We start from the raw sequence: 24,373 nt of genomic DNA on the forward strand, positions 1-24,373 counted from the left end.
AAAAAAAAAAAAAAAAAAAAAGAAAAGAAAAAACAAAAGGCAAGTTCCTCAGAGTCAAGGATTGTGTGATTATGTGCTGGTATCTATACCCGCATACCTTGCCAGTAGATAGTCAGTGAACAACGGGCAAGGGAATGAATGGATACATGTGAATACTTCACGACTTAGGAATCCCACCAGTGAGTTACTTTTTTTTTTTTGAGGTGGAGTTTTGCTCTTGTTGCCCAGGCTGGAGTAAAATGGCGCGATCTCGGCTCACTGCAACCTCTGCCTCCCGGGTTCAAGCGATTCTCCCGCCTCAGCCTCCCGAGTAGCTGACATTACAGGCATGCGCCACCACACCTGGCTAATTTTGTATTTTTAGTAGAGACAGGGTTTCTCCATGTTGGTCAGGCTGGTCTCGAACTCCCAACCTCAGGTAATCTGAGTGCCTCAGCCTCCCAAAGTGCTGGGATTTCAGGAGGGAGCCACTGCGCTTGGCTGAGTTGCATTTTTTAAAAGATGAGAATAAGTCCATGAAGTCATAATTCTACTAGAATTCCCTTAAATTAAAAAAAAAAAAAAAAAGGACGGGGGCAGGTGTGGTGGCTCAAACCTATAATCTCAGCACTTTGTGAAGCTGAAGCAGGAGGATCACTTGAGGCTAGGAGTTCAAGACCAGCCTGGGAACACATAGGGAGACCCCGTCTCTATGCTGTGCATGGTGGCATGCCCCTGTGGTCTCAGCTACTTGGGAGGTTGAGGCAGGAGGATCACTTGAATCCACGAGGTTGAGGCTGCAATAAGTTTTGATCACACTACTGCACTCCAGCCTGAGCAACAAAGTGAGAGACCCTGTCTCAACAAACAAACAAACAAAATACCTATTTAATTTAATTTATTTGTCTGTGCTATTGCTCATACAAAACACCTATTTTGGTGTCTTTTTTTTTTTTTTTTTTTGAGATGGACTTTTGCTCTGTCCCCCAGGCTGGAGTGCAGTGGCGTGATCTCGGCTCACTGCAACCTCCCCGTCCCATGTTCAAGCGACTCTTCTGCCTCTGCCTCCTGAGTAAGTGGGATTACAGGCATGAGCCACCACATTCAGCTCATTTTTTGTATTTTTGGTATTTTTTTTTCAAGACGGAGTTTTGCTCTTGTCCCCCAGGCTGGAGTGCAATGGCATGATCTCAGCTCACTGCAACCTCCACCTCCTGGGTTCAAGCGATTCTCCTGCCTTAGCCTCCCGAATAGCTGGGATTACAGGCACGTGCCACCATGCCCGGCTAATTTTTGTATTTTTAGTAGAGACAGAGTTTCACCATTTGGCCAGCTGGTCTTGAACTCCTGACCTCAAGTGATCCGCCCACCTTAGCCTCTCAAAGTGCTGGGATTACAGGCGTGAGTCACTGTGCCTGGCCCAAAACAGCTGTTTTAAAAGGGTTCAGAAGGACATACCTCAAGGGGTTAAGAGTAACTACCTCTGAGAAGAATGGCAAAGAATACTTTATCTCGGTGTTTTAATTAATTTTTTTTTTACAAGAGTAAGATGCACATGGTATAATTTTCCCATGTTCCTTTGCAGTTTCCCTCTCAATATCCCAAAACAGAGTAAGGCTGTCTAGTCCACCTCGTCGAAAGGGCAGCAGGGGAGCCTGTTTCACCTTCAGCTGAAACACAGGGGTTATGAGCTGCAGGATGACCTATCCCCACATATACTGCTTCTTGTACAAACCCAGATTAACTAATTCCAAATCACTCGAGCTCATTCAAAGCCTTCAAGTTCAAAACTATGACAGCTGCAAAATGTCAAAGAAGAAAAAGAGACTGCATGGTTCCTTGAGTTTTCCCTGCCAATAAAAATTGTTCAATTAAGCTGATTTCCTCTCTTCATTTTTCCTCTAAGGAACATGGCATCCTCATGGCATCCAAATCTGCACTCTTGCCCAGAGATAAAAACTGCTAGCTTTTTCTTATATCTACTTTATACTGTAAACTTACTTTTAATTAAACTGGGTGCCTTAAGGATGACATATACTGTCTTATAAGGGAACTACTAAACATCTGGCCACACGCTGGCATCTAACACAATGCCAAAGCGTACCAAAGTCTGAGCGTGGATGTGGATGAATGGAGGTGATTTGAACACAGTGCTGGCCAGGCACATTGGCTCACACCTGCAATGCCAGACTTAGGGAAGCAGAGGTGTGAGGATAGCTTGAGCCCAAGAGTCTGAGACCTGCCTGGGCAACATAGCAAAACCTCGATCACCACAAAAAGTAAAAACAAACAAACAAACAAAACAAAAAAAAAAACAGTGAACACAGTGCTAATAAAAATGTGGTTTCAAAATGTGGTTTCAATCCATATCTGGGTATTAACTCTCAAAAAGAAAAGAAAATCAGGCTTATACCCAGGATCCTAGGTAGTTTAAGAAATGAACGTATGAGCCGGGCGCGGTGGCTCACGCCTGTAATCCCAGCACTTTGGGAGGCCGAGGCGGGTGGATCACGAGGTCAGGAGATCGAGACCATCCTGGCTAACACGGTGAAACCCCGTCTCTACTAAAAATACTAAAAATTAGCCGGGCGTGGTGGCGGGCGCCTATAGTCCCAGCTACTCGGGAGGCTGAGGCAGGAGAATGGCGTGAACCCAGGAGGCGGAGCTTGCAGTGAGCCGAGATCGCGCCACTGCACTCCAGCCTGGGCGACAGAGCGAGACTCCGTCTCAAAAAAAAAAAAAAAAAAAAAAAAAAGAAATGAACGTATGCTTATAGTTTGTATCAATTGTATCAAGGACAAGACAAAGTTCACATGTACAAATAAGGCTTTTGTAAGCACAGGCTTACCGTTCCCAGTGCTGTGTGGCTGGCTGCTAGAAAAAAAGGAGGATGCGCTGCTTTGAATACAATTAGATAATTTAATCATTTGCGGGAACTGGGGGAGAAACATTTATGTTAGATTCAGAGACTGTCAGAAATCATAATGGGAGATGACATTAAATAATGATAAGAACTAAAACTGCCTCCAGTTAGCTTGACGCTGACATAAGCCTTCATAGGCAACAAAGTAAAAAACTGATAGAACAGTCAAAGTACTGGGTGTTTTGGGAAATTACAGTGTTTCAAGTCAAATCCAAAGCAAAATAACTTAAGAATTTCAATGTTTAGACATTGCTGCTCCCTCAGCTTCAATGTTTGTGATGCCAAAATTGGGTAATTCATCATATCCTTGGAAAGGAGGTAAGTGGCACTTTCATAAAAATAGCAAAACGATGCTCCCAGTGTAAGAAAAAGTACTAGATCTTTGGAAATATTCAAATAGTTGAGGATAGCAATTCAATTTGGCAGCACAAGTTAAAAGTCCCAAAATCACCTTTGGATTCAGCAAGTGCACTTTTTAAAAGTGAAAACTGCCTTCGATCTGGCCTCAGGGAGAAAAACAAAGAAAAAAGTCATCCTGGAAATTTCTGAACCACAAACAGCCAGAACTCAGAGCATGTGTGGAGTCCAAACCCTAAGTTGAAAACTGACATTAATGCAGCTTGGTAATGAACCCAGGTAATGCCCGCTTCGGGAGAACCCACTTTAAGTCTAGGCCTCCATCACCATAGATAAAAGATCCACGAAACACACATTCATAATTACACACAGTCTGCTCTGAACCTCACAGTTTTCTCTGCTACGACTTGTACCTTTTTCTTTTTTTTGAGACAGGGTCTTGCTCTGTCACCCAGGCTGGAGTGCAGTGGTGCGATCACTGATCACTGCAGCCTCCACCTCCAGAGCTCAAGCAATCCTCCCACCTCAGCCTCCTAAGCAGCTGGGATTACAGGTGCAAACCATCACGCTCAGCTAATTTTAAATTTTTTTTTTTTTTTTTTTTTTTTTTTTGAGACTGAGTCTCCCTCTGTCACCCAGGCTGGAGTGCAGCCGTGCGATCTCGGCTCACTGCAACCTCCACCTCCTGGGTTCAAGCGATTCTCGAGTAGCTGGGATTACAGGCACATGCTATCGTGCCTGGCTAACTTTTGTATTTTTTGTAGAGATGAAGTTTCACCATGTTGGCCAGGCTGGTCTCAGACCCCTGATCTCAGGTGATCCACCTGCCTCGGCCTCCCATAGTGCTGGCATCACATGCGTGAGCCACCATGCCCAGTCTAATTTTTTGATTATTTTGTAGAAACTGGGTCTCTGTATGTTGCCCAGGCTGGTCTTGAACTCCTAGCCTCCAGCACTCCTCCTGCCTCAGCCTCCCAAAGGGCTAGGATGACAGGTGTGAGCCATCATGCACAGGTGACTTGTACCTTCTTATATAATTTCTTTCTTTCTATTTATTTATTTATTTGTTTGTTTGTTTGAGACAGGATCTTGCTATGTCACCTAGGCTGGAGTGCAGTGGTGCAATCTTGGCTCACTGCAACCTCTGCTTCTTAAGCTCAAGTGATCCTTGCATTTCACCCTCCAGAGTAGCTGGGACTCCAAGGGCACACCACCATGCTAGGCCAATTTTTAAAAAACTTTTTGTAGAGACAAGGTCTCACCATGTTGCCCAGGCTTGTCTCAAACTCCTGGGCTCAAGAGATCCTCCCACCTTGGCCTTCCAAAGGGCTGGGATTACAGGCATGAGCCACTACACCCAGCTTTATATGATTTCTCATATGGGGGAATTATCTTAGTATAACCCAGAAGTCTTGCTGGTCTATCTGCAGTTTTACACAGCATCTTCAGGTTTGGATGCAATCACAGTGAGCTTTAACAATGAACTTGAACAATATCGTGAAAAGCATGACAAACAGGCTAAGGCTGGGCGTGGTGGCTCACACCTGTAATCCCAGCACTTTGGGAGGCCGAGGCGGGAGGATCACCTGAAGGCAAGAGTTCGAGACCAGCCTGGCCAACATGGTGAAACCCCATCTCTGCTAAAAACACAAAAATTAGCCAGGTGTGGTGGCTCATACCTGTAATCTCAGCTACTCAGGAGACTGAGGCACGAGAATGGTTTGAACCCGGGAGGCACAGGTTGCGATGAGCTGAGATTACACCACTGCACTCCAGCCTGGGCAACAGAGCGAGACTCTATTTCAAAACAAAAAAACAAAACAAAAAACAGGCCGGGTGCGGTGGCTCATGCCTGTAATCCTAGCACTTTCGGAGGCTGAGGTGGGCAGATTACCTGAGGTCAGGGGTTCGAGACCAGCCTGGCAATATGGTGAAACCTCGTCTCTACTAAAAACACGAAAATTAGTCGGGTGTGGTGGCAGGCACCTTAATCTCAGCTACTTGGGAGGCTGAGGCAGGGGAATCGCTTGAACCTGGGAGGTGGAGGTTGCAGTGAGTGGAGATCATGCCACTGCACTCCAGCCTGGGCGACAGAGTGAGACTCAAAAAACAGAAAAAAACAAACAAAAAAACCAGAAACCAGCCACATGCCATTTGCAAAAGACACATCTAAATATGAGGACAAAGAAAAGTATAAAGTCAAAGTATGGGAAAGATCTGCCAGGCAATGTTAACTTAAAGATATCTGGTTTACATCAGGTAAAATAGACTTTAGGGGATTAAGCTTGACTGGGAAAGGGGGCCACTTTTGATTGATGAAAAATGAAATCACTTGAACATATTACAATTCTAAACTTCATTTGTTTAATAGAATAACTCCATAATAAAAGAGTAAAATAGACAGAACATCAATAATCCTCTACCATTATCATTGTAATAGTTGTAGATCACTGGCAACATCCCATAAATGGTTTTGTGCACCTTTTACATATTAACTCAGTTAATATTCGCATCAATCCTGTTCCTCAGTGTCCCTATTTTATAGACAAGGAAATTAAGACACAAGGATGTTACACATTTTTCTCAGAAAGTGTTAGAACAAGTTGAAAAACAAAACCCTTAATGATAGGAATATTTGGATAAAACAGTAAGTTTGGCCTAATAAAAATACTAGAGAATACATATTATTTTCAATTATTTACAGAATATTTATAAAAACTGACTGTGTACTAGGCTATAAAACGAATCTCAACAAATAGAGAAGACTCAAACTCATACAGATTTCCCAGGACCATAATGCAATTTAGTTAGAAATCTTGCCAGGTATGGTGGCTCACGCCTGTAATCGCAGCACTTTGGGAGGCTGAGGCGGGCAGATCACTTCAGGTCAGGAGTTTGAGACCAGCCTGGCCAACATGGTAAGACCCTGTCTCTCCTAAAAATACACACAAAAAATTATCCGGGCCTGGTGGTACACACCTGTAATCCCAGGACTAGGGAGGCTGAGGCAGGAGAACTGCTTGAACCCGGGAGGCAGAGGTTGCAATGAGCCAAGATAGCACCACCGCACTCCAGCCTGGGTGACAGAATGAGACTACGTCTCAGAAAAAAAAAATAAACAAATAAATAAATAAATATCTGTAACAAAAGTTGAAATATGTCATACATTTGGAAATTTAAAACCATGCTTCTAAATTGATCATAGGTGAGAGATTAAACAGTAAAAGAAAGGACAAATATCTGGAAATGGACAACATTAATAATACCACATACCAAAATATGTGGGATACAGAGAAAACAGTACTTAAGTGGGAAGTCTGTAATCTTAATGTTTATACTGGAGAAGAAGAAAGACTGAGGTAAGCATCTAAAGAAAGAACTTTTTAAAAGGGTAATGGAATAAACCCAAAGGTAATGATAGAAGGAGAAGGAGGGGAATGTGGGTGGTGGGGGAAGAAGTTAAATAAATAGAAAATAAAAATAGAAAAGGGAGGCTCCACAAAGATAAAATCTGATACTAGTAACAATGATTTTAAGGCTGGGCACAGTGGTTCATGCCCATAATCCTAATACTTTAGGAGGCTGAGGCTGAGGCCAGCCTGGGCAACATAGTGAGATCCCATCTCTATATACAAAAAATAATAATATAATAAAATAAGCATAAATAATTTCTTAAAAAACGTATCCAGAAAAAAAGAAAAAAGTATTAAAAAAGGTATTAGGAGTAAATAGGGGAGATATAACATATGCAGCAAAAATTAAGGTGAGAACATATTATGGGCAACTTTTTGCCAATAAATTTGAAAATTTATGATGAAATGGATATATTACTACAAAAAGGTAACCCACTAGGATCAACCCAGAAGTAGACAATAAAATATGGAATCCGTAGTTTGTAACTGATTTACGCAAAGAAGTATCATAAAACATTTAAGGGATAGCGAGTTTAATTTTACATATATTATTTCAGAAAAAAGAGCAAACACTCCAAAACTCATAAGTAATGCAAAGTAGAACAGACAAGAAAGGAAAATTATAGATCAATTTCAATGAATACAGACCATTTCAATGAAAAATCTTAAATAAAATATTAATAAATTCAGCTACACATAAAAACATAATACATCATAATCCAGTTGAATTTGTCCCAGGAACACTAATTTGGCTCAATGTAAAAAAACCTGATTAATATAATTGACCATGTTAATGAATTAAAAGAAGCAGAACAAATATTTAATGATATTCAATAATAAGTCAAGCTTAAAAAAAAGCTCTTGGCAACACAGGAAAAGGAAAATTGTTTAACCAATAAAGGGTATATTAAAATCATTCTTGGCTGGCGCAGTGGCTCATGCCTGTAATCCCAGCACTTTGGGAGGCCGAGGCTGGTGGATCACCTGAGGTCAGGAGTTTGAGACCAGCCTGGCCAATATGGTGAAACCCCATCTCTACCAAAAATACAAAAATTAGCTGGGTGGTAGTGGCACATGCCTGTAATCCCAGCAACTTGGGAGGCTGAAGCAGGAGAATCGCTTGAACCCAGGAGGTGGAGATTGCAATGAGTCGAGATTGCGCTAGTGCACTCCAGCCTGGGCAACAAGAGTGAAACTTCGTCTCAAAAAAAAAAAAAAAAAAATCATTCTTAATGGGGAACCTTTTGAAGCACTCTCTTTGCAATCAGGAACAAGCTGAGGAAGTCCACAATGATGACTCAGCAGAACAGAGGGCATAACCAGCAGAGTTAAGATAAGAAAAAATAAACAAAAGGCATGAAGATTGTAAAAGAAATGCAACTATCATTACTTGCTGCTGATATGACCATCTCTACAGAAAAAAACAGAAATGAAATGACAGTTTAGAGGCTGAGTGCTTTTTTTTTTTGAGACGGGGTCTGGCTCTGTCATCCAGGCTGGAGTGCAGCAGCAGGATTGTGGCTCACTGCAAACTCTGCCTCCCAGGACCAAGCAATCCTCCCACCTTGGCCTCCGGAGTAGCTGGGACCACAGGCATGGGCTACCACGCTCCACTAATTTTTCTGTACTTTTTATGGAGAAAGGGTCTCACCATGTTGCCCAGGCTGGACCTGAACTCCTGGACTCAAACAATCTGCTCACCTTGGCCTCCCAAAGTGCTGGGATTATAGGTGTGAGCCAATACACCACACCAAAAAAAAAAAAAAATTATTTATTTAGAGACAGGGTCATTAGCAGGGTGTGGTGGGCTCCTGTAGTCCCAGCTGCTCAGGAGGCTGAGGCAGGAGGATCACTTGAGCCCTGAAGACAGAGGTTGTTGTTAGCCAAGATCACACCACTGCACTCCAGCCTAGGCGATACAGCGAGACTCCGTCTCAAAAAATAAAATAAAATAAAAAATAAAAATAAATAAATAAACATAAAAAATAAAATAAAAGGAGACCATATCTCGGTATCTCTAAAATATATACATATATACTTCTTTTAGCACACACACACACACACACACACACACACACACACACACATATATGAATGATACATACACTGATTTGCCTCATTCAACATAAAATACCTTTTTAAACTTTGGGCTAATCTAACTTATTTTAATTGAATAACATTTTAAATATTTAACTTTAGCAGCAAATTAATGTCTTTTGGTAAAGTAAGTATCTCCATTTTGAGATCAAATACAGATATTGAGAACACTCCCCTGCTCCTGAGATGGGGTCTCGTTATTGTTGCCCAGTCTGGACTCCTGGGCTCAAGCAATCCTCTTGCTTCAGTCTCCTAAGTAGCTGAGTCTAGGGGTATGTGCCACAGCACCTGGCAAGAATATGTATTTTAATATATTTAATAATTTTAGAGAAAGGCATACTAATACTAACGTATACCTAGTCTTTAAGCAAGGAATTTGGCAGAATTTGGCAAATAATAGTTCACACCATTTCCCAACTAAACTCAACTCTAACTGATCTGTCAAAAGCTCAACAAATCTATAAAAACTCAGTGCTTTCACCCACATACAGCATGAAGCTATGAATGCCCAAACAGCCATGGGCATCATGAATGAGTCCTTGTTATGTAAAAGCCTAATTTTGTTTACATTGTATTGATGACTTTAATAAAAATAAAATTCAGCTTCTAGGGAAAAAATGCATATTGAGCCACAATGAGAAACAGTATACACTTTATAATATTTCCAGTTGGCAATACAAGTCCATTTAGAGAAAAGCTTTTGAGAGGACTGAAATATGCAAGCCTTCAACTACAACCTCACTGTTATCAACCAGGAGGAATCAATTAGAAGTCAGGCAAGCAGTGAGACTATTGCTCTAAAGGAACCATTATAAGCAGCCAAGCTCTTCCAGATGGCCCTGTCCTGTCTCCTCCGGCTCTCAAGAAATTGACTTTCTCTTTGAAAAGCTATTAAGAGCCACAACCTTCTGGAACGTTGTTCCCAGATTGCTCATAGTCTAAGTCTCCACTTTATCACCCTGGTGACTCAACAGATAAAACGTCTCAAATTCTAACACCGAAGTTTCCCCACACTTGAGCTTCTGGTCCCCACAATGGTTGACACAAAATGAAAATGATTCCCCATGTAGCGCCTTTTGTGGCTACATCAGAAATGGGAACTTGGGGATGGGTGGTCGGTGATGAACACTCACAGGGGAAATGAAAGACACACTTGAGCTTTCTTTTGTCTTTTTTTTTTTTTTGGCGATAGTTTCGCTCTTGTTACCCAGGCTGGAGTGCAGTGGCGTGATCTTGGCTCACTGCAGCCAACGCCTCCTGGGCTCAAGCAATTCTCCTGCCTCAGCCTCCCTAGTAGTTGGGATTATAGGTGCCTGCCACCGCACTCAGCTAATTTTTGTGTTTTTCGTAGAGATGGGGTTTCACCATCTTGGCCAGGCTGGTCTCGAACTCCTGGCCTCAGGTGATCTGCTCACCTCAGCCTCCCAAAGTGCTGGGATTACAGGCGTGAGCCACCGTGCCTGGCCCACACTTGAGCTTTCACCTCACCTTTTCAACATCCGCTTTTGTGACATTGATGTCAGCGTCCATTTTCTCAAAGTATTGCTGCGCCCTGTCCGCCTCTTTGCAATCGCGTTCAAATCGCCTTTTACTCTAAAATCAGAGGAAAATAATTATGAAACCATAAGAGTCCTACGAGAAGACGTAATTTTATCTAAAGCTCCCAAAGAGCATTGTTCTTTTTCTTTTTTTTTTCTTCAGTCAGGGTCTCACTTTGTCACCCAGGCTGGAGTGCAGTGGCGCCATCTTGGCTCACTGCAGCTTTGACCTTCCCGGCTCAGGTGATCCTCCCACCTCAGCCTCACTAGCTGCTGTGACTACAGGCATGCACCACCATGCCCAGCTAATTTTTGCATTTTTTGTAGAGACTAGGTTTTGTCATGTTGCCCATGCTGGTCTTGAGCTTCTGAGCTCAAGCAATCCTCCCACCTCCACCTCCCAAATTGCTGGGATTACAGGCGTGAGCCAATGTGTCTGGCCCAAGAATACTCTTCTCTGAATTGATTTTTTATATGTCATAATTTCTAGAAGTTATTTTAAAATCTGCATTTATTTCCATCAAAACTGTCTAATCTTTATTATTTCCACGTGACTTTTAGAAAAATACTCAACTTGAGCTCTTTTGGCTCAACTTTAGATAATGGTTCTAGAAACAAATTAAATGAGAAAAATCTAGAAAGATGTTTCGTTAGTGTTTTTATGTGCATGTTTTTTACTTTCTGATTGACTCAAGCTTAAATTAAATTGAAACTGGAAAATCTATAAAGACATTTCTTAGGCTGGGTGCAGTGGCTCACGCCTGTAATCCCAGAACTTTGGGAGGCCGAGGTGGGCGAATCACTTCAGGGCAGGAGTTCAAGACCACCCTGGCCAACATGGCAAAACCCCATCTCTACCAAAAATACAAAAATTAGCCGGGCATGGTGACATGTGCCTGTAATCTTAGCTACTTGGGAGGCTGAGGCAGGAGAATCACTTGAACCTGGGAAGCAGAGGTTACAGTGAGCCGAGATCGCACCATTGCACTCCAACCTGGGCAACAGAGGGAGGCTCCGTCTCAAAAAAAAGAAAAAAAAAATCTATAAAGCCGTTTCTTTTGCTGTGCATTGTTCACTTACGGATTCAAGCTGCTTCCAGCAAGTCTCGATGTGCTGCTGTGCTTTACGGCCATCGTGAAAGTTCTGCAAAGGGGAAAACACACTGGCGATTAGTACCCTCTGCTTCTCTTATGAACCCAGGAGGAAACATTTTCATCCACTTAAACAACATCTAAATATTGAACCTCTAGTATGTATGCTCCAAAGAAATTTAAGAGTTGAAAGGGGTAGCCGGGTGCGGTGGCTCACATCTGTAATCCCAGAACCCTGGGAGGCTGAGGAAGAAGAATCGCTTGAGCCAAGGAGTTCGAGACAGCCTGGGCAACACAGTGAGACTCCCCACTCTACAAAAAAATAGAAAAATTAGCTGGATGTGGTGGCACACACTGATAGTCCCAGCTACTCTGGAGGCTGAGGTGGGAGGATCACCTAAGTCCAGGGAGGCTGACACTGCCACATTGAGCTGTGATTGCGCCACTGCACTCCAGCCTGGATGACACAGTGAAACTCTGCCTCAAAAAAAAAAAAAAGGAAAAGGGAATAAAAAGCTTAATGTGGAAACGAAAACAAGAATAGTCACCACAGATGAAACAAGTTTCACTTGGGGGGAAAAAAAAGCAGTCACAGAGTTCCCTTTACAGCTTTAGGTACAACTGTATAAAATTTGAAGACTGGCCAGGCATGGTGGTGAGCACACCTGTAGTCAGTTACTTGGGAGGCTGAGGTTGGAAGCTCACCTAAGCCTGGGAGGTTGAGGCCGCAGTGAGCCGTGATCGTGCCACCGCACTCCAGCCTGAGTGACAGAATGAGACCCCATCTCAAAAAAATAAAATAGGCTGGACAGTGGCTCACACCTGTAATCCCAGCACTTTGGGAGGCTGAAGTGGGTGGATCATGAGGTCAGGAGTTCAAGACCAGCCTAGCCAATATGGTGAAACCCCATCTCTACTAAAAAGACAAAAAATCAGCCAGGCGTGGTGGTGCGCGCCTGTAATCCCAGCTACTTGGGAGGCTGAGGCAGGAGAATTGCTTGAACCTGGGAGGCAGAGGTTGCAGTGAGCTGAGATCGTGCTAATTAATGCACTCCAGCTCTGGGCAACAGAGCAAGACTCGGTCTCAAAAAATAAAAAAATAAAATAAAATTTGAAGACATATATGCCACTTGGAAAAACGACAGGAATGTTTTATTAAGACAGCAATCGCTTCATCTTTTTTAACTGCTTCGAGATATAATTCAGATATGATCTGATTTACTCATTTAAACGGAGCAATTCAATGGTTTTTAGCAGTCACAAAACTGTGCAACCATCACCACGACCAATTTTAGAATATTTTTATCACCCCTAAAAGAAACCTGTACCCCCTTGCCATCACCCTCCATCTTCCTCAGCCCTAGGGAGCCTGTTTCTGTCTGTGGATTTGTTTATTCTGGCTGTTTCCTATGAATGGAAACACGGTCTGAGGCCTTTGGTAACTGGGATGTGTTCATTATCTCCTAATGTCCACTTCGCATGATTTCAAGGTCCACATTGTCACATGTATCAGTACTCCATTCCTTTTTATTGCCAAATGATTATTCCATCATGTGGCTATCCCACATTTTGTTTATCCATTCAACAGTTGATAGACATCTGGGTTGTGTCTAGGTTTGGGCTATTATGAAAAATGCGGCCAGGCCAGCACTTTGGGAGGCAGAGGTGGGCGGATCATGAGGTCAGGAGTTTGCGACTAGCCTGGCCAACATGGTGAAACCCTGTCTCTATTAAAAATACAAAAACTAGCCGGGTGTGGTGGCGGGCACCTGTAATCTCAGCTACTCCGGAGGCTTAGGCAGGATAATTGCTTAAAACCTAGGGGGCTGGAGGTTGCACTGAGCCGAGATCGCGCTGCTGTACTCCAGCCTGGGCGACAGATCAAGACTCCGTCTCAAAAAAAAAAAAGAAAAAGAAAAAGAAAAAGAAAAATGCTGCTATAAGCACTTGAGTAAGAGTTTTGAGTGTTTTGTTTGCATGACTGTTTTCATTATTAGATTATTTTAAATATAAAGATAAATTTCCCTCCTGGCCATCTGCAAAGGCCCTGAGGCAGGCTCTGGTGTGGTGTTAACCTGGCGGCTAGATCTGGAGGAGCCTCGGGGAGTATATCATATGAGGTCAGAGAAGAAAGAGGGAGTTGTATAGGGTCTTGTAGGCTTTTTTGTCTGAATGAACCAGTCGATGAGTAACTCTAAGATGTTGTGAAGGAAAGATTTCAGATGGTGGCAGGCTTTTGTAACAATCCTGGAGATCACTGCAACTTGGACAGGTTGTACGTAGCGAGCAGTGCAGGTGGTGAGAGGGGTCAGGTTTTGGGCACCTTTTGATCACCCAAACTTCCAGGATTTTCTGGGAGATAAGATGAGATGTGCAATAATGAGCTGCCCAGGGTGACTCCGAGGTTGTCAGTCTGAGCTTTAGGAGAGGGAAGACTGAGAGAAGTGGGTCTGAGGAGGGAAGATCATATACGTAGTTTCACATGTGTTGAGGCTGATATTTCTATGAGACTCCCAAGTAGAGACACTAGCCGAGCGTGGTGGCTCATGCCTGTAATCCCATCACTTTGGGAGGCCAAGGTGGGCGAACCACCAAAGGTCAGGAGTTCGAGACCAGCCTGGGCAACATGGTGAAACCCCGTCTCTACTAAAAATACAAAAAGTAGCCAGGCATGGTGGCGCATGCCTGTAATCCCAGCTACTCGGGAGGCTGAGGCAGGAGAATCACTTGAACTGGGAGGCGGAGGTTGCGGTGAGCCGAGATAGTACCATTGTACTCCAGCCTGGGTGACAGATAGAGACTCCATCTCAAAAAAACCCTTGTAAAACAAACAAACAAACAAACAAACAAACAAACAAACAAGTAGAGAGACTAATATGTACTTGGACTTGTGGATCTGAGCTTAGGGAGCGGTCTGTACTAAAGACCAGTTTGGGAGTCTTCAGCATAAAGTGGATAGTTAAAGCCAGGAGACCAAAGAAGACAAAGATCCCAAGGAAGGAAGTGCTAGAAATATGCAGAAATGTTAAGAGAATGGTGTCTTTTTTTTGTTCAGTGACCTAAAATCACCAGTTCCCTAAATCCTTTATATATTTTATTTTTTGAGACGGAGTCTTGTTCCGTTGCCCAGGCTGGAGGACAGTGCCGTGATCTCGGTTCACTGCGACCTCTGCCTCCTGGGTTCAAGTGATTCTCCTGCCTCAGCCACCCTGGTAGCTGGGAATACAGGTGCGACCCACCACGCCCAGCTAATTTTTTTTATTTTTAGTAGAGACAGGGTTTCACCATGTTGGCCAGGCTGGTCTCGAACTCCCGGCCTCAAGTGATCCGCTTGCCTCGGCCTCCCAAAGTGCTGGGATTACAGGCGTGAGCCACCGTGCCCGGCCCCTAAATCTTTTAGTATCCTTCCACTGTACCATCGCTGACTTGGTCAATGTCCTGCAAATTTCCCAGGTGCATTCTCCACCCTGTCTGGGTCCCCAGAGACTGACATGCAGGGATCTCATGAACCCTTGCCCTCTGGTTCTGATGAGATTTGCCACAAGGATGTTCTGAGTGATCAGAGGGCAGGAAACTGTACCTGCAGCTTCTCCTCACAGATGATACAGGTTGGCTGGGTCCTTGGACCAAAGGGCACACAGCTCCAGTCAGGCAGTGCCCCGCATGCAGCTAACCTCGGAAGTTCCTCATCTGTGAAATTCCTGGAAGGCTCCTCCAGCCCTGTGAGGCCTGGGGGCAACATCAGCTCCCCACTGTGACTTGCTCCAGGGTAATGCACCATCCTCACTGCTTTTCGTAAACTCTATCCGCCACGTTGTAAATGCTCCTTTTAATAACCGACCTTCCTTCAATTACTGAGTTTGAATGTGCTGTCTGTTTTCTGGCTCACAAGGTAAGCATTGGTGTTAGGGGTGCACTACAGAGAAGGTCAGGTGAAGGAAGGATAAAAACAAAGAGGTCCACTAGGTACAGCCTCGGAGCTTTTCCCGTACCTCGTCAGAACCTAGGATTTAGCGGAGTCAGAAAATGGAGCTGACAACTGGAAAGGCTGGGAAGGCAGAGACAACATCAGATTTAGAACAGTGCTCCTTTATAAGGGAATGTTTTCTTGTCTCTCTTTTGAGGTCGAGTTTCACTGTTTTAAGCGCCTCTTTGCAGTCAGTTTTATCTATCCAGCAATTTTTTGGTCTCTGCAAACCCAGGGGGAGCCCCTTGGGGCTTCGTTTTTCAGCTCTTGTAATGGACACAAGGATAGAACAGAAAAGAAGGGATCCAGGCTGTGGGAGAATTAAGAAGTAGAGCCAAGGGCAGGGTTAGGGAAACTCTGGACCTTAGTGGAGAACGTATAGAAAATACAAGCGGCTTTTCTGAAAGCCACGCTTTCAGGGAGGACCCCCCCAGAGACCAGAGCGTCAATTTCAAACCATCTGGGCTCAACTGTGCCCTTTTTGGAAGGCACCTCTGGTCCTGAAAGTCTTTATCGGGTGACTTCTCTGCGAAGAGAAAGATCCCCATTTCCTAAGCCGGAGCATGCAGTTTGCTGAAGAGATGCAGCCGCTCCCAAAAGTTTTACTTTGAGATTCAAAGACAGGAACAAAAAGAGAAAACCCCAGCACCAATTCAGAGCTGTACTCGAGGTTGACGGTCTATCTCTCCAGCAACTCTGAAAGTGAATGTTTTAACAAAGTGAAAGCTCCCTCCAGCTTGGGGCAATGCTGTGGGTGGAGACAGGAAATGCACAGAAGCCCAGCAGACAATGACAGGCATTGCCTGGGACATGTCACCTGACTTTCATATAAAATAAATCTCTGAAGACAAGAGTCTTAAAAAAAAAAGTCTTATTTTAAAAACACGAGGGATGATTTTGATTGAAAAATCCATAGAGTGGTTCCCTTGCCACTCCTTAGTTTAAATATATAATAAATATGCATTTGTGTTTAAGGCACGGTGTGCACCTTGAATTTACTGGTAAGTTATCTCTCATGAAGACTGCTCAGCCACACCTCTCCCCACATTATTAAACCACTACCTGAAAACTGCAATTATCATCGTACCATTTCATGGGGCTTAGGAGATTGTGGGTGATGCCCATCTTCCTTCCTTCCAGCCTTTTTTTTTTTTTTTTTTTTAAAACAGTCTCTGTCACCCATGCTGGAGTGCAGTGGCACAATCTCGGCTCACTGCAACTTCCGCCTCCTGGGTTCAAGCAATTCTCCTGCCTCAGCCTCCTGAGTAGCTGGGACTACAGGCACGCGCCACCACGCCCGGCTAATTTTTGTGTTTTTAGTAGAGACAGGGTTTCACCATGTTGGCCAGGCTATCCTCGAACCCCTGACCTCAAGTGATACGCCTACCTCAGCCTCCGAAAGTGCTGGGATTACAGGCATGAGCCACCATGCCCAGCCCCAGCCTTTTTCGCAGTACCTGTCCCTGTATCATTTATTTGGCCATAACATACAAAAAACTATCCGTGCTGGGGGATCCTTTAGGAAATTAAGGGAGGGAACAAAAGCCCTCCTTTGTGCTCTGTGCCTACCATGACCTGAATAGCTGGGGTTTGTTTCTAGCTCTATCTTCGCTGCTTTCACCGGAAAAGCTATTTTAACAGTTACAAAGTTAAACAAATAAACCAGCTTTGCCAGATGTATTTGTTGTTTACCAACAATGGCCGAACATTTCTTTTCTGGACAGTGAGCAAGTGTGTGTCTAAAAAGTGTGCCTGCAAGCGCTAAAGAAGGAGGAATTGTTCTCTGGACAAAGATAAAAAGTGCTTCTTTTGGAGCCATAGAATGAAGTCATCACAGCTCCTTTCTCTCCTATCAGAAAAGAGACAGGAAATGCCATCTCTAGAGACCCAGAGAAATGCTTCTTACTTTCTGCTGTCATAAGATGCTTTTAGTTTCTTTTAAAACATAATAATAAGCTAAAACAAACAAACAAACAAAAAAAACCCAAACCCTAATAGTTTCTGGGGTGACAGCTACACTTACTTATTTTATTTCAACTTTTTAGTTGAAATAAAAGTCTACACAGATCAAATCACCCTTCAAATTTTTTAAAGAAATTTCCCAGTGAACAGAGGTGGCTGAGATTAAAAAAAAAAAAAAATCACAGAGACTCTAAAATAAGCAAGCATTAACTTTAAGAAAAACGACAATGGCAAAGCTTTTGAGACAATTTTACTGAACTGCAAGAAATCACAGACAAAACAGACAAACTCACACAAATGCTATGAGAATGTTTAGTATTCACACTGCAATTAGGTACAACAGCTGCTCATTTTTGCTATTTATATAGATATTAAACCATTAACAGTTAAAAGAGCAAAATATGGCACTGATGTGAGAACAACCCTTTCAAAAAAAAAAAAAGTAGAAAAAAACATAAGAATAAACACTCAACTGAGAACAGTCAACCATCTGGAATTTTAAATAAAACTCAGATTCCACAGATGCAAACAAAGAAACAAAAAGACTTGAAAAGGGCAAAGAAAGAGGGAGCTTCCAGCAAACATGCCTGTGACAAATCCTGTTTCCTCTAAACTCACAGCATAGTGGTGGGTTTGAACAGGAGCAGCTTCCAAGTCTGAATCAGGACTCCCAGTTTTAATTGAGCTAGAACTCTAAGTGGCGTGGATATTTCTATGGACCATGTGGCGTAATGGCAAAACGCCTTAGTCCTGTTCAAGTGGGTATGTCGTACCCCACTTAAAACCCAAACCAGAAACCAGAAACGTTCACTAAGGGACACACATTCTATTTTTACTTAGCAAGGCTTATTTTTCCAAGTTTATCCATAGTAAAAATACCTTCTTAATGAACGTGTTGGAAGTTTTCTAAATGCCTACCTCCCAGAGTCATGCTCAGTTGCTTGACTTTACCCGTAACACTGAGCAGCATGAGGCACTGGGCCAGGGTCAGGCCTAGGCAGCAGCATTTTCCCTCCCTCCTTCTCTGGCTGCTCCTCTGCTCACTGTTCCTCGGTTATTCTCACCCAGAAGGCTCCACATGCAGCAATTTACCTAGACTTCAGTGATCTTTTATCTGTTTTTCAAAGCAATCCTGTCCTCACATTCCTTGAAATTCGCATCCCTAGGCTGCAATCCCAGTACTTTGAGAGGCCGAGGCAGGGGGATCGCTTGAGGCCAGGAGTTTGAGACCAGCCTGGGTAACATGGTGAAACCCCGTCTCTCTTAAAACACACACACACACACACACACACACACACGCACACACACACACACACACACACGCACACACACACACACACAGAAAAAAAAAGAAAAGAAAAGAAGAAAGGGAAGGAAGTGAAGGAAGGGAGGGAAGGGAGGGAAGGAGGGAGGGAGGAAGGAAGGAAGGAAGGAAGGAAGGAAGGAAGGAAGGAAGGAAGGAAGGAAGGAAAGAAGGAAAGAAGGCAGGAAGGCAGGAAGGAAATCAATCAAGAAATCTTAATTCCTCTCATGGAATGGCTCATTTTCTTGCCTGATCCCTTCTGAGGATATAATGCTGTTACTTGCAGCATCTGATGAGAATCTCCCATCAATAAGATTTTTAGATAGAGTGCCAGGGTGATCATCGCATGTTCACTGACGTGCCCAGTTATGCACAGGGCTGCTCCAGGCACGAGGAAAGCTGTGTAAACAAAACAAAGTCCCCTGTCCCCGTGAAACTGAGTGGATCCAGAAGTAAGACAAACAGGGTAAAGGAATAAGGAGGGATGGGTGTAGGTGAAGGTAGCTATTTTAAACAAGGGCAGTCTGGGATGACATTTGAGTAGAGACTTGCATAAAATGTGGGAGTGAACTTACAAGGGTCTGAGGAATACCCTCCGAGCCGCAGGCAGAGCAAGTGCAGATGCTCTGAGTGTGAAGGGGCTTGCCCTGTTTGAGGAACAGCTGGATGCCAGTGCCACTAGACCAAGGCAAAGGGCACAGGGACGGAGGGCAAGCAGGGGCTTGACCATGGACAGCCTCACCAGCCACGGTAAGCATGTTGGAAGATTTAAGAAAGGAAGTGACAGCCAGATGCAGTGGCTCACACCTGTAATCCCAGCACTTTGGGAGGTCGAGATGGGCGGATCATTTGAGGTCAGGAGTTCGAGACCAGCCTGGCCAACATGATGAAATGCCGTCTCTACTAAAAATACAAAAAAAATTAGCTGGGCATAGTGGCACACACCTGTAATCCCAGCTACTTGGGAGGCTGAGGCAGGAGAATTGCTTGAACCTGGGTGATGGAGGTTGCAGTGAGCTGAGATCGCACCACTGCATTCCAAGTCTGGGTGATGGAGTGAGACTCTGTCTCAACAACAACAACAACAACAACAACAACAACAAAAGAAAGGAAGTGACATGGCCTGATCTACATTATTTCAATGTCAAGCTGGCTGCTGCAGGGGGAGGCTGTTACACTTGCACTCTCTCTAAGGAGAGCTGGTGGTGGCTCTGACATGGAGATGGACAGTTGGACCACTGGCCACAGGGTAAGCACGGAAGCAGAGAAATGAATTAGGAGGCTCAGCAGAGTCCTCTAGATGAGAGATAATGAGGCACAGGACTAGGGGTAGATGTGGAAGAGGGGTGAGAAGTGCTTGGACTCAGAACATTTACTGAAGGCAGAACCAACTAGACTTGTTAACAGATAAGAGATGGTGTGTAAGAGAAAAGAGAAAAGCTCTGGGTGACTATGTGTTTGTCCAGAGCACCTGAGTTTAAGAAAAGGTGTCCCATTTATTGAGAACTGGAGGGAGTGCAGACTGGAATGGAACATGGATAAGGACTTTGGGGGATCAGAAGTTGGTTTTGGGGCCGGGCGCGGTGGCTCACGCCTGTGATCCCAGCACTGTGGGAGGCAAAGGCAGGCAGATCAGCTGAGGACAGGACTCCGGGATCAGCCTGGCCAATATGGCAAAATCCCGTCTCTATTAAAAATACAAAAATTAGCCAGGCGTGGTGGCGGGTGCCTGTAATCCCAGCTACTTGGGAGGCTGAGGCAGGAGAATGGCTTGAACCTGGAGGCGGAGCTTGCAGAGAGCTGAGATAGCGCCACTGCACTCCAGCCTGGTGACAGAGTGAGACTCCGTCTCAGAAAAAAAAAAAAAAAAAAAGTTTGTTTTGGGATGGGCTAACAGGGTCACTGCACTACACCACTCTGGAGCCATCATTCACACTTGCTGGACTCCAGTCCTCTGCTGACAAAGGTGCAATGGTGATGCTGTATTAGGCATCTAAGGAGAGATGTCAAACAGGTGGCCGAACAAGAATCATGTGAGATACGAAACGTGAGTGAAGTAATTCTCACAATTCCCAGAAGAAAAGGAAAGTATCATTAATTCTAGCTTGCAAAGGAGAAACACAAAATCCAAGATCACATTTCAAACCCATGAAATGAAGAAAAGAATTTAAGTGTCCTGTTTACTAAGTATGTTATCCCATGAATGATAAAATTTAAAAAGAAATTTTTTTTTGAGATTGGGGGGTGAGATCTCACTATGTTGTCCAGGCTGGTCTTGAACTCCCCGGCCCTGAGCAATCCTCCTGCCTCAGCCTTTCAGGTAGCTGGAAAACTTTTTTTTTTTTTGGGGGAGGGAGCTCACCAGACCAGTGGTTTTGCAGGTGAAACAACCACAGTGGTGAAAGGGCCCACTCTTAATGAACAGAATGCCACTTTTACATGTTCTTTTAAAACAAAGAAGATTGCTGGGCATGGTGGCTCATGCCTGTAATCCCAGCACTTTGGGAGGCTGAGGCAGGCAGATCACCTGAGGTCAGGAGTTTGAGACCAGCCTGGTCAACATGGTGAAACCTCGTCTGTACTAAAAATACAAAAATTAGCTAGGTGTGGTGGCGGGCACCTGTAATCCCAGCTACGGGGGAGGCTGAGGCAGGAAAATTGCTTGACCCTGGGAGGCAGAGGTTGCAGTGAGCCGAGATTGCACCATTGCGCTCCAGCCTGGTCAACAAGAGCAAAACTCCGTCTCAAAAAAAAAAAAAAAAAAAAAAAAATCAGAAATGGACTTGTAAGTAGCTAGATTATATACATAAACTCCTTTTAGTTTTTGCTTTCCTTCATGCTAAGCTTTACCTATTTGCTGTCGTCTCTTATAACAACATTTTGTTTTCCTAAATGTATTGGAGTCAGTCCATGCTGCAGAACCGGCTTATAGGAAATTAAGCCCCTTCATAAGATCCATAAATAGGACCTATTGAATATCTAACTCTGAAAAGAATGTTATAGGTTTTAGTGCAGTATCCATTTTCAAACATTTCAGAAACCTCGGGAGAAGTTTTAAATGGTCAATTCTAAGTAATGTGGGGTCTGTAAGCATACAGGTCTGAGGTTTATAAACATTTTAGTGAGTCACTGAAAGTATTGTATAATTGTTTCCTCTAGAACTCTTCAGATAACTGCTGCCAAAAAGTGATTCTGCTTCTGGCCAACACTTTGTGAGTAATGAACCATATTTTCCACCTGCAGGGAGAAGTTTTCTTGGAATTCCAGAAAATGTTGGCAAGAACCTCCTGGTTCTCCTTCTGGAGCTATAAATCTTCACAAATTTCTCATATATGATTAGTGGTAATCACTGTGGAAAAGCCCAGACGTACTCAAAGGCTGCAGCTACACCAAACAACCTCTAAAACTCTTTTCTTCAATAACTTGACTCAATGTTCAAAAGTTGCTGATAAGAGTTCATTTACAGTAGTTCTTATGGAGGAATATATGTGTTATCAACTCTGAATTACCCACATCTCAGATAAGCTAATTCCACACCCATGTTGATCATTTCAGTGACATTTGGAAATCTATCTATAAGTCTGTAAATCTATTGATAATTCTATCTGTAATTCTACTATAATTATCTGAACATAAATTATCAGAGTTTTATCAAGAACCATAAATCATGTATGTTTAATCACGTATGCTTTGACCTCATAGTCTCACTTCTGGGAATTTAGTTTGGGGAAATAATCTCAGCCCACACACAATGCAAACAGCTTTGGAAGTAAAGAGTTTACTGCTGTATTGTTTACACAACTAACTAAGTAAATGAGTCAAAAACTGGTAATACCCTATAAATCAAACAATACACAATTAGGCAAATTATAACTTTGTTAGAACAATGCACAGCTACTAAAATTCCAAATATTTTTTCTTTCTTTTTTAATATCTCTTCCAATAACTTTGAAAAAATTCCAATTATTTAAACTACACTTTTGGCCAGGCACAACGGCTCACTCCTATAATCCCAGCACTTTGAAAGGCCGACGCGGGAAGATTGCTTGAGCCCAGGAGTTCAAGACCAGCCTGGGCAACATAGCCAGCCCTATCCCTAAAAAAAATTTAAAAAAAATTTTTTTTAAATCTAAAAACAAAAACGTATACTTTTTGAGGTAGAAACATGGAAAATGCTTACAATATTAAATGGAGAATCAAGAAGAATATAAATTATAGCTATAGTAGGATTAATATTCCTAACTTTTTTTTTTGTTTTTTTTTTTTTTTTGAGGTGGAGTCTCACTCTGTGGCCCAGGCTGGAGTGCGGTGGCGCTATCTCGGCTCATTGCAAGCTCCGCCTCCCAGGTTCACGCCATTCTCCTGCCTCAGCCTCCTGAGTAGCTGGGACTACAGGCACCGCCCACCACGCCTGGCTAAGTTTTTGGGTTTTTTTTTTTTTTGTATTTTTAGTAGAGACAGGGTTTCACCATGTTAGCTAAGATGGTCTCAATCTCCCGACCTCATGATCCCCCCACCTCGGCCTCCCAAAGTGCTAGGATTACAGGCGTGAGCCACTGTGCCTGGCCTTTTATTTTATTATTTTTTTTAGACTGAGTCCTGTCTGTCACCCAGGCTGGAGTGCAGTGGCGCGTTCTCGGCTCACTGCAACCTCTGCCTCCTGCATTCAAGCAATTATCCTGCCTCAGCCTCCTGAGTAGCTGGGATTGCAGACATGCACAACCAAGCCCAGCTAATTTTTGTATTTTTAGTGGAGACGGGGTTTCACCATGTTGGCCAGGCTGGTCTCAAACTCGCCACCTCAAGCAATCCACCCGCCTTGGCCTCCCAAAGTGCTGGGATTACAGGCATAAGACACTGCGCCCAGCCAATATTCTTAAATGTTATACATATCTGCAAATGATATCAGGAAGAAAACTTCGAAAAATGAGGATTTTTGATTTATAAGGGATTGTGAGATTTTGTCCTTTAATTCAGTTTTAGTAATATTCTTTTTATATGCACCCCCAAGGACTGGCCACTGATTCCATTATGTCTAAAGAGATGGCGAACATCTCACTGAAAATGCAATTGCCCTAAGTGGAACCCACTAGGTGAAGAAGCTATAGGACCTCCTCGTCCAGGGCTTCCAGGACTGCTCATGTTTTCCTAAAGAGACAGATGCAGGCTCAGATGTCAGGCAAGGAAGAACCTAAACTGCTAAGTTCTTGCAGGGGGGAAAGGTTCTCTTTTTAGTGAATCTGCTTTCTGTTTTGTTTTGTTTTGTTTTGAGATGGAGTCTCACTCTGTCACCCACGCTGGAGTGCAGTGGTGCAATCTTGGCTCACTGCAACCTCCGCCTCCAGGTTCAAGCAATTCTCCTGCCTCAGCCTCCTGAGTAGCTGGGATTACAGGCACACACCACCACACCCAGCTAATATTTTTTTCTTTCTATTTTTAATAGAGACAGGGTTTCACCACGTTGGTCAGGCTGGTCTGGAACTCCTGACCTTGTGATACGCCCACCTCAGCCTCCCAAAGTTCTGGGATTACAGGTGTGAGCCACCGCGCCTGGCCATGAATCTGCATTTTTAAAAAATCAACATATTTTCACCAAAATGAGCCTACAGTTTTGTGCATCAGGAAAAACAATGGATATTCATAACATTAAAATGAACTGCGTTGTGATACAAAAATATAGTATATGTGCAGAATAAAAAGCATCTTTTCTCCTAGATACTTAAGTAGAAGTAGTAATCCTATT

General features: G+C 43.5%; 1 protein-coding gene across 28 annotated transcripts in view; it reads right to left on the bottom strand.

The window, feature by feature from the left end:
• FNBP1 (formin binding protein 1) overlaps window positions 1-24,373 on the bottom strand; it is a 158,673-nt gene that overhangs the window by 61,602 nt on the left and 72,698 nt on the right. For all 28 annotated transcript variants that reach the window (XM_055351334.2, XM_019033462.4, XM_019033469.4 and 25 more), the window contains exons 5-6: window positions 11,388-11,450; window positions 10,258-10,362 (exon numbers count right to left, since the gene is read on the bottom strand). In XM_055351334.2, the coding sequence (XP_055207309.1) occupies window positions 10,258-10,362; window positions 11,388-11,450 (168 nt within the window). The remainder of the gene's footprint in view (window positions 1-10,257; window positions 10,363-11,387; window positions 11,451-24,373) is intronic.

Source organism: Gorilla gorilla, chromosome 13 (genome assembly GCF_029281585.2).
Source record: "Gorilla gorilla gorilla isolate KB3781 chromosome 13, NHGRI_mGorGor1-v2.1_pri, whole genome shotgun sequence".
Taxonomy (NCBI): domain Eukaryota; kingdom Metazoa; phylum Chordata; class Mammalia; order Primates; family Hominidae; genus Gorilla; species Gorilla gorilla.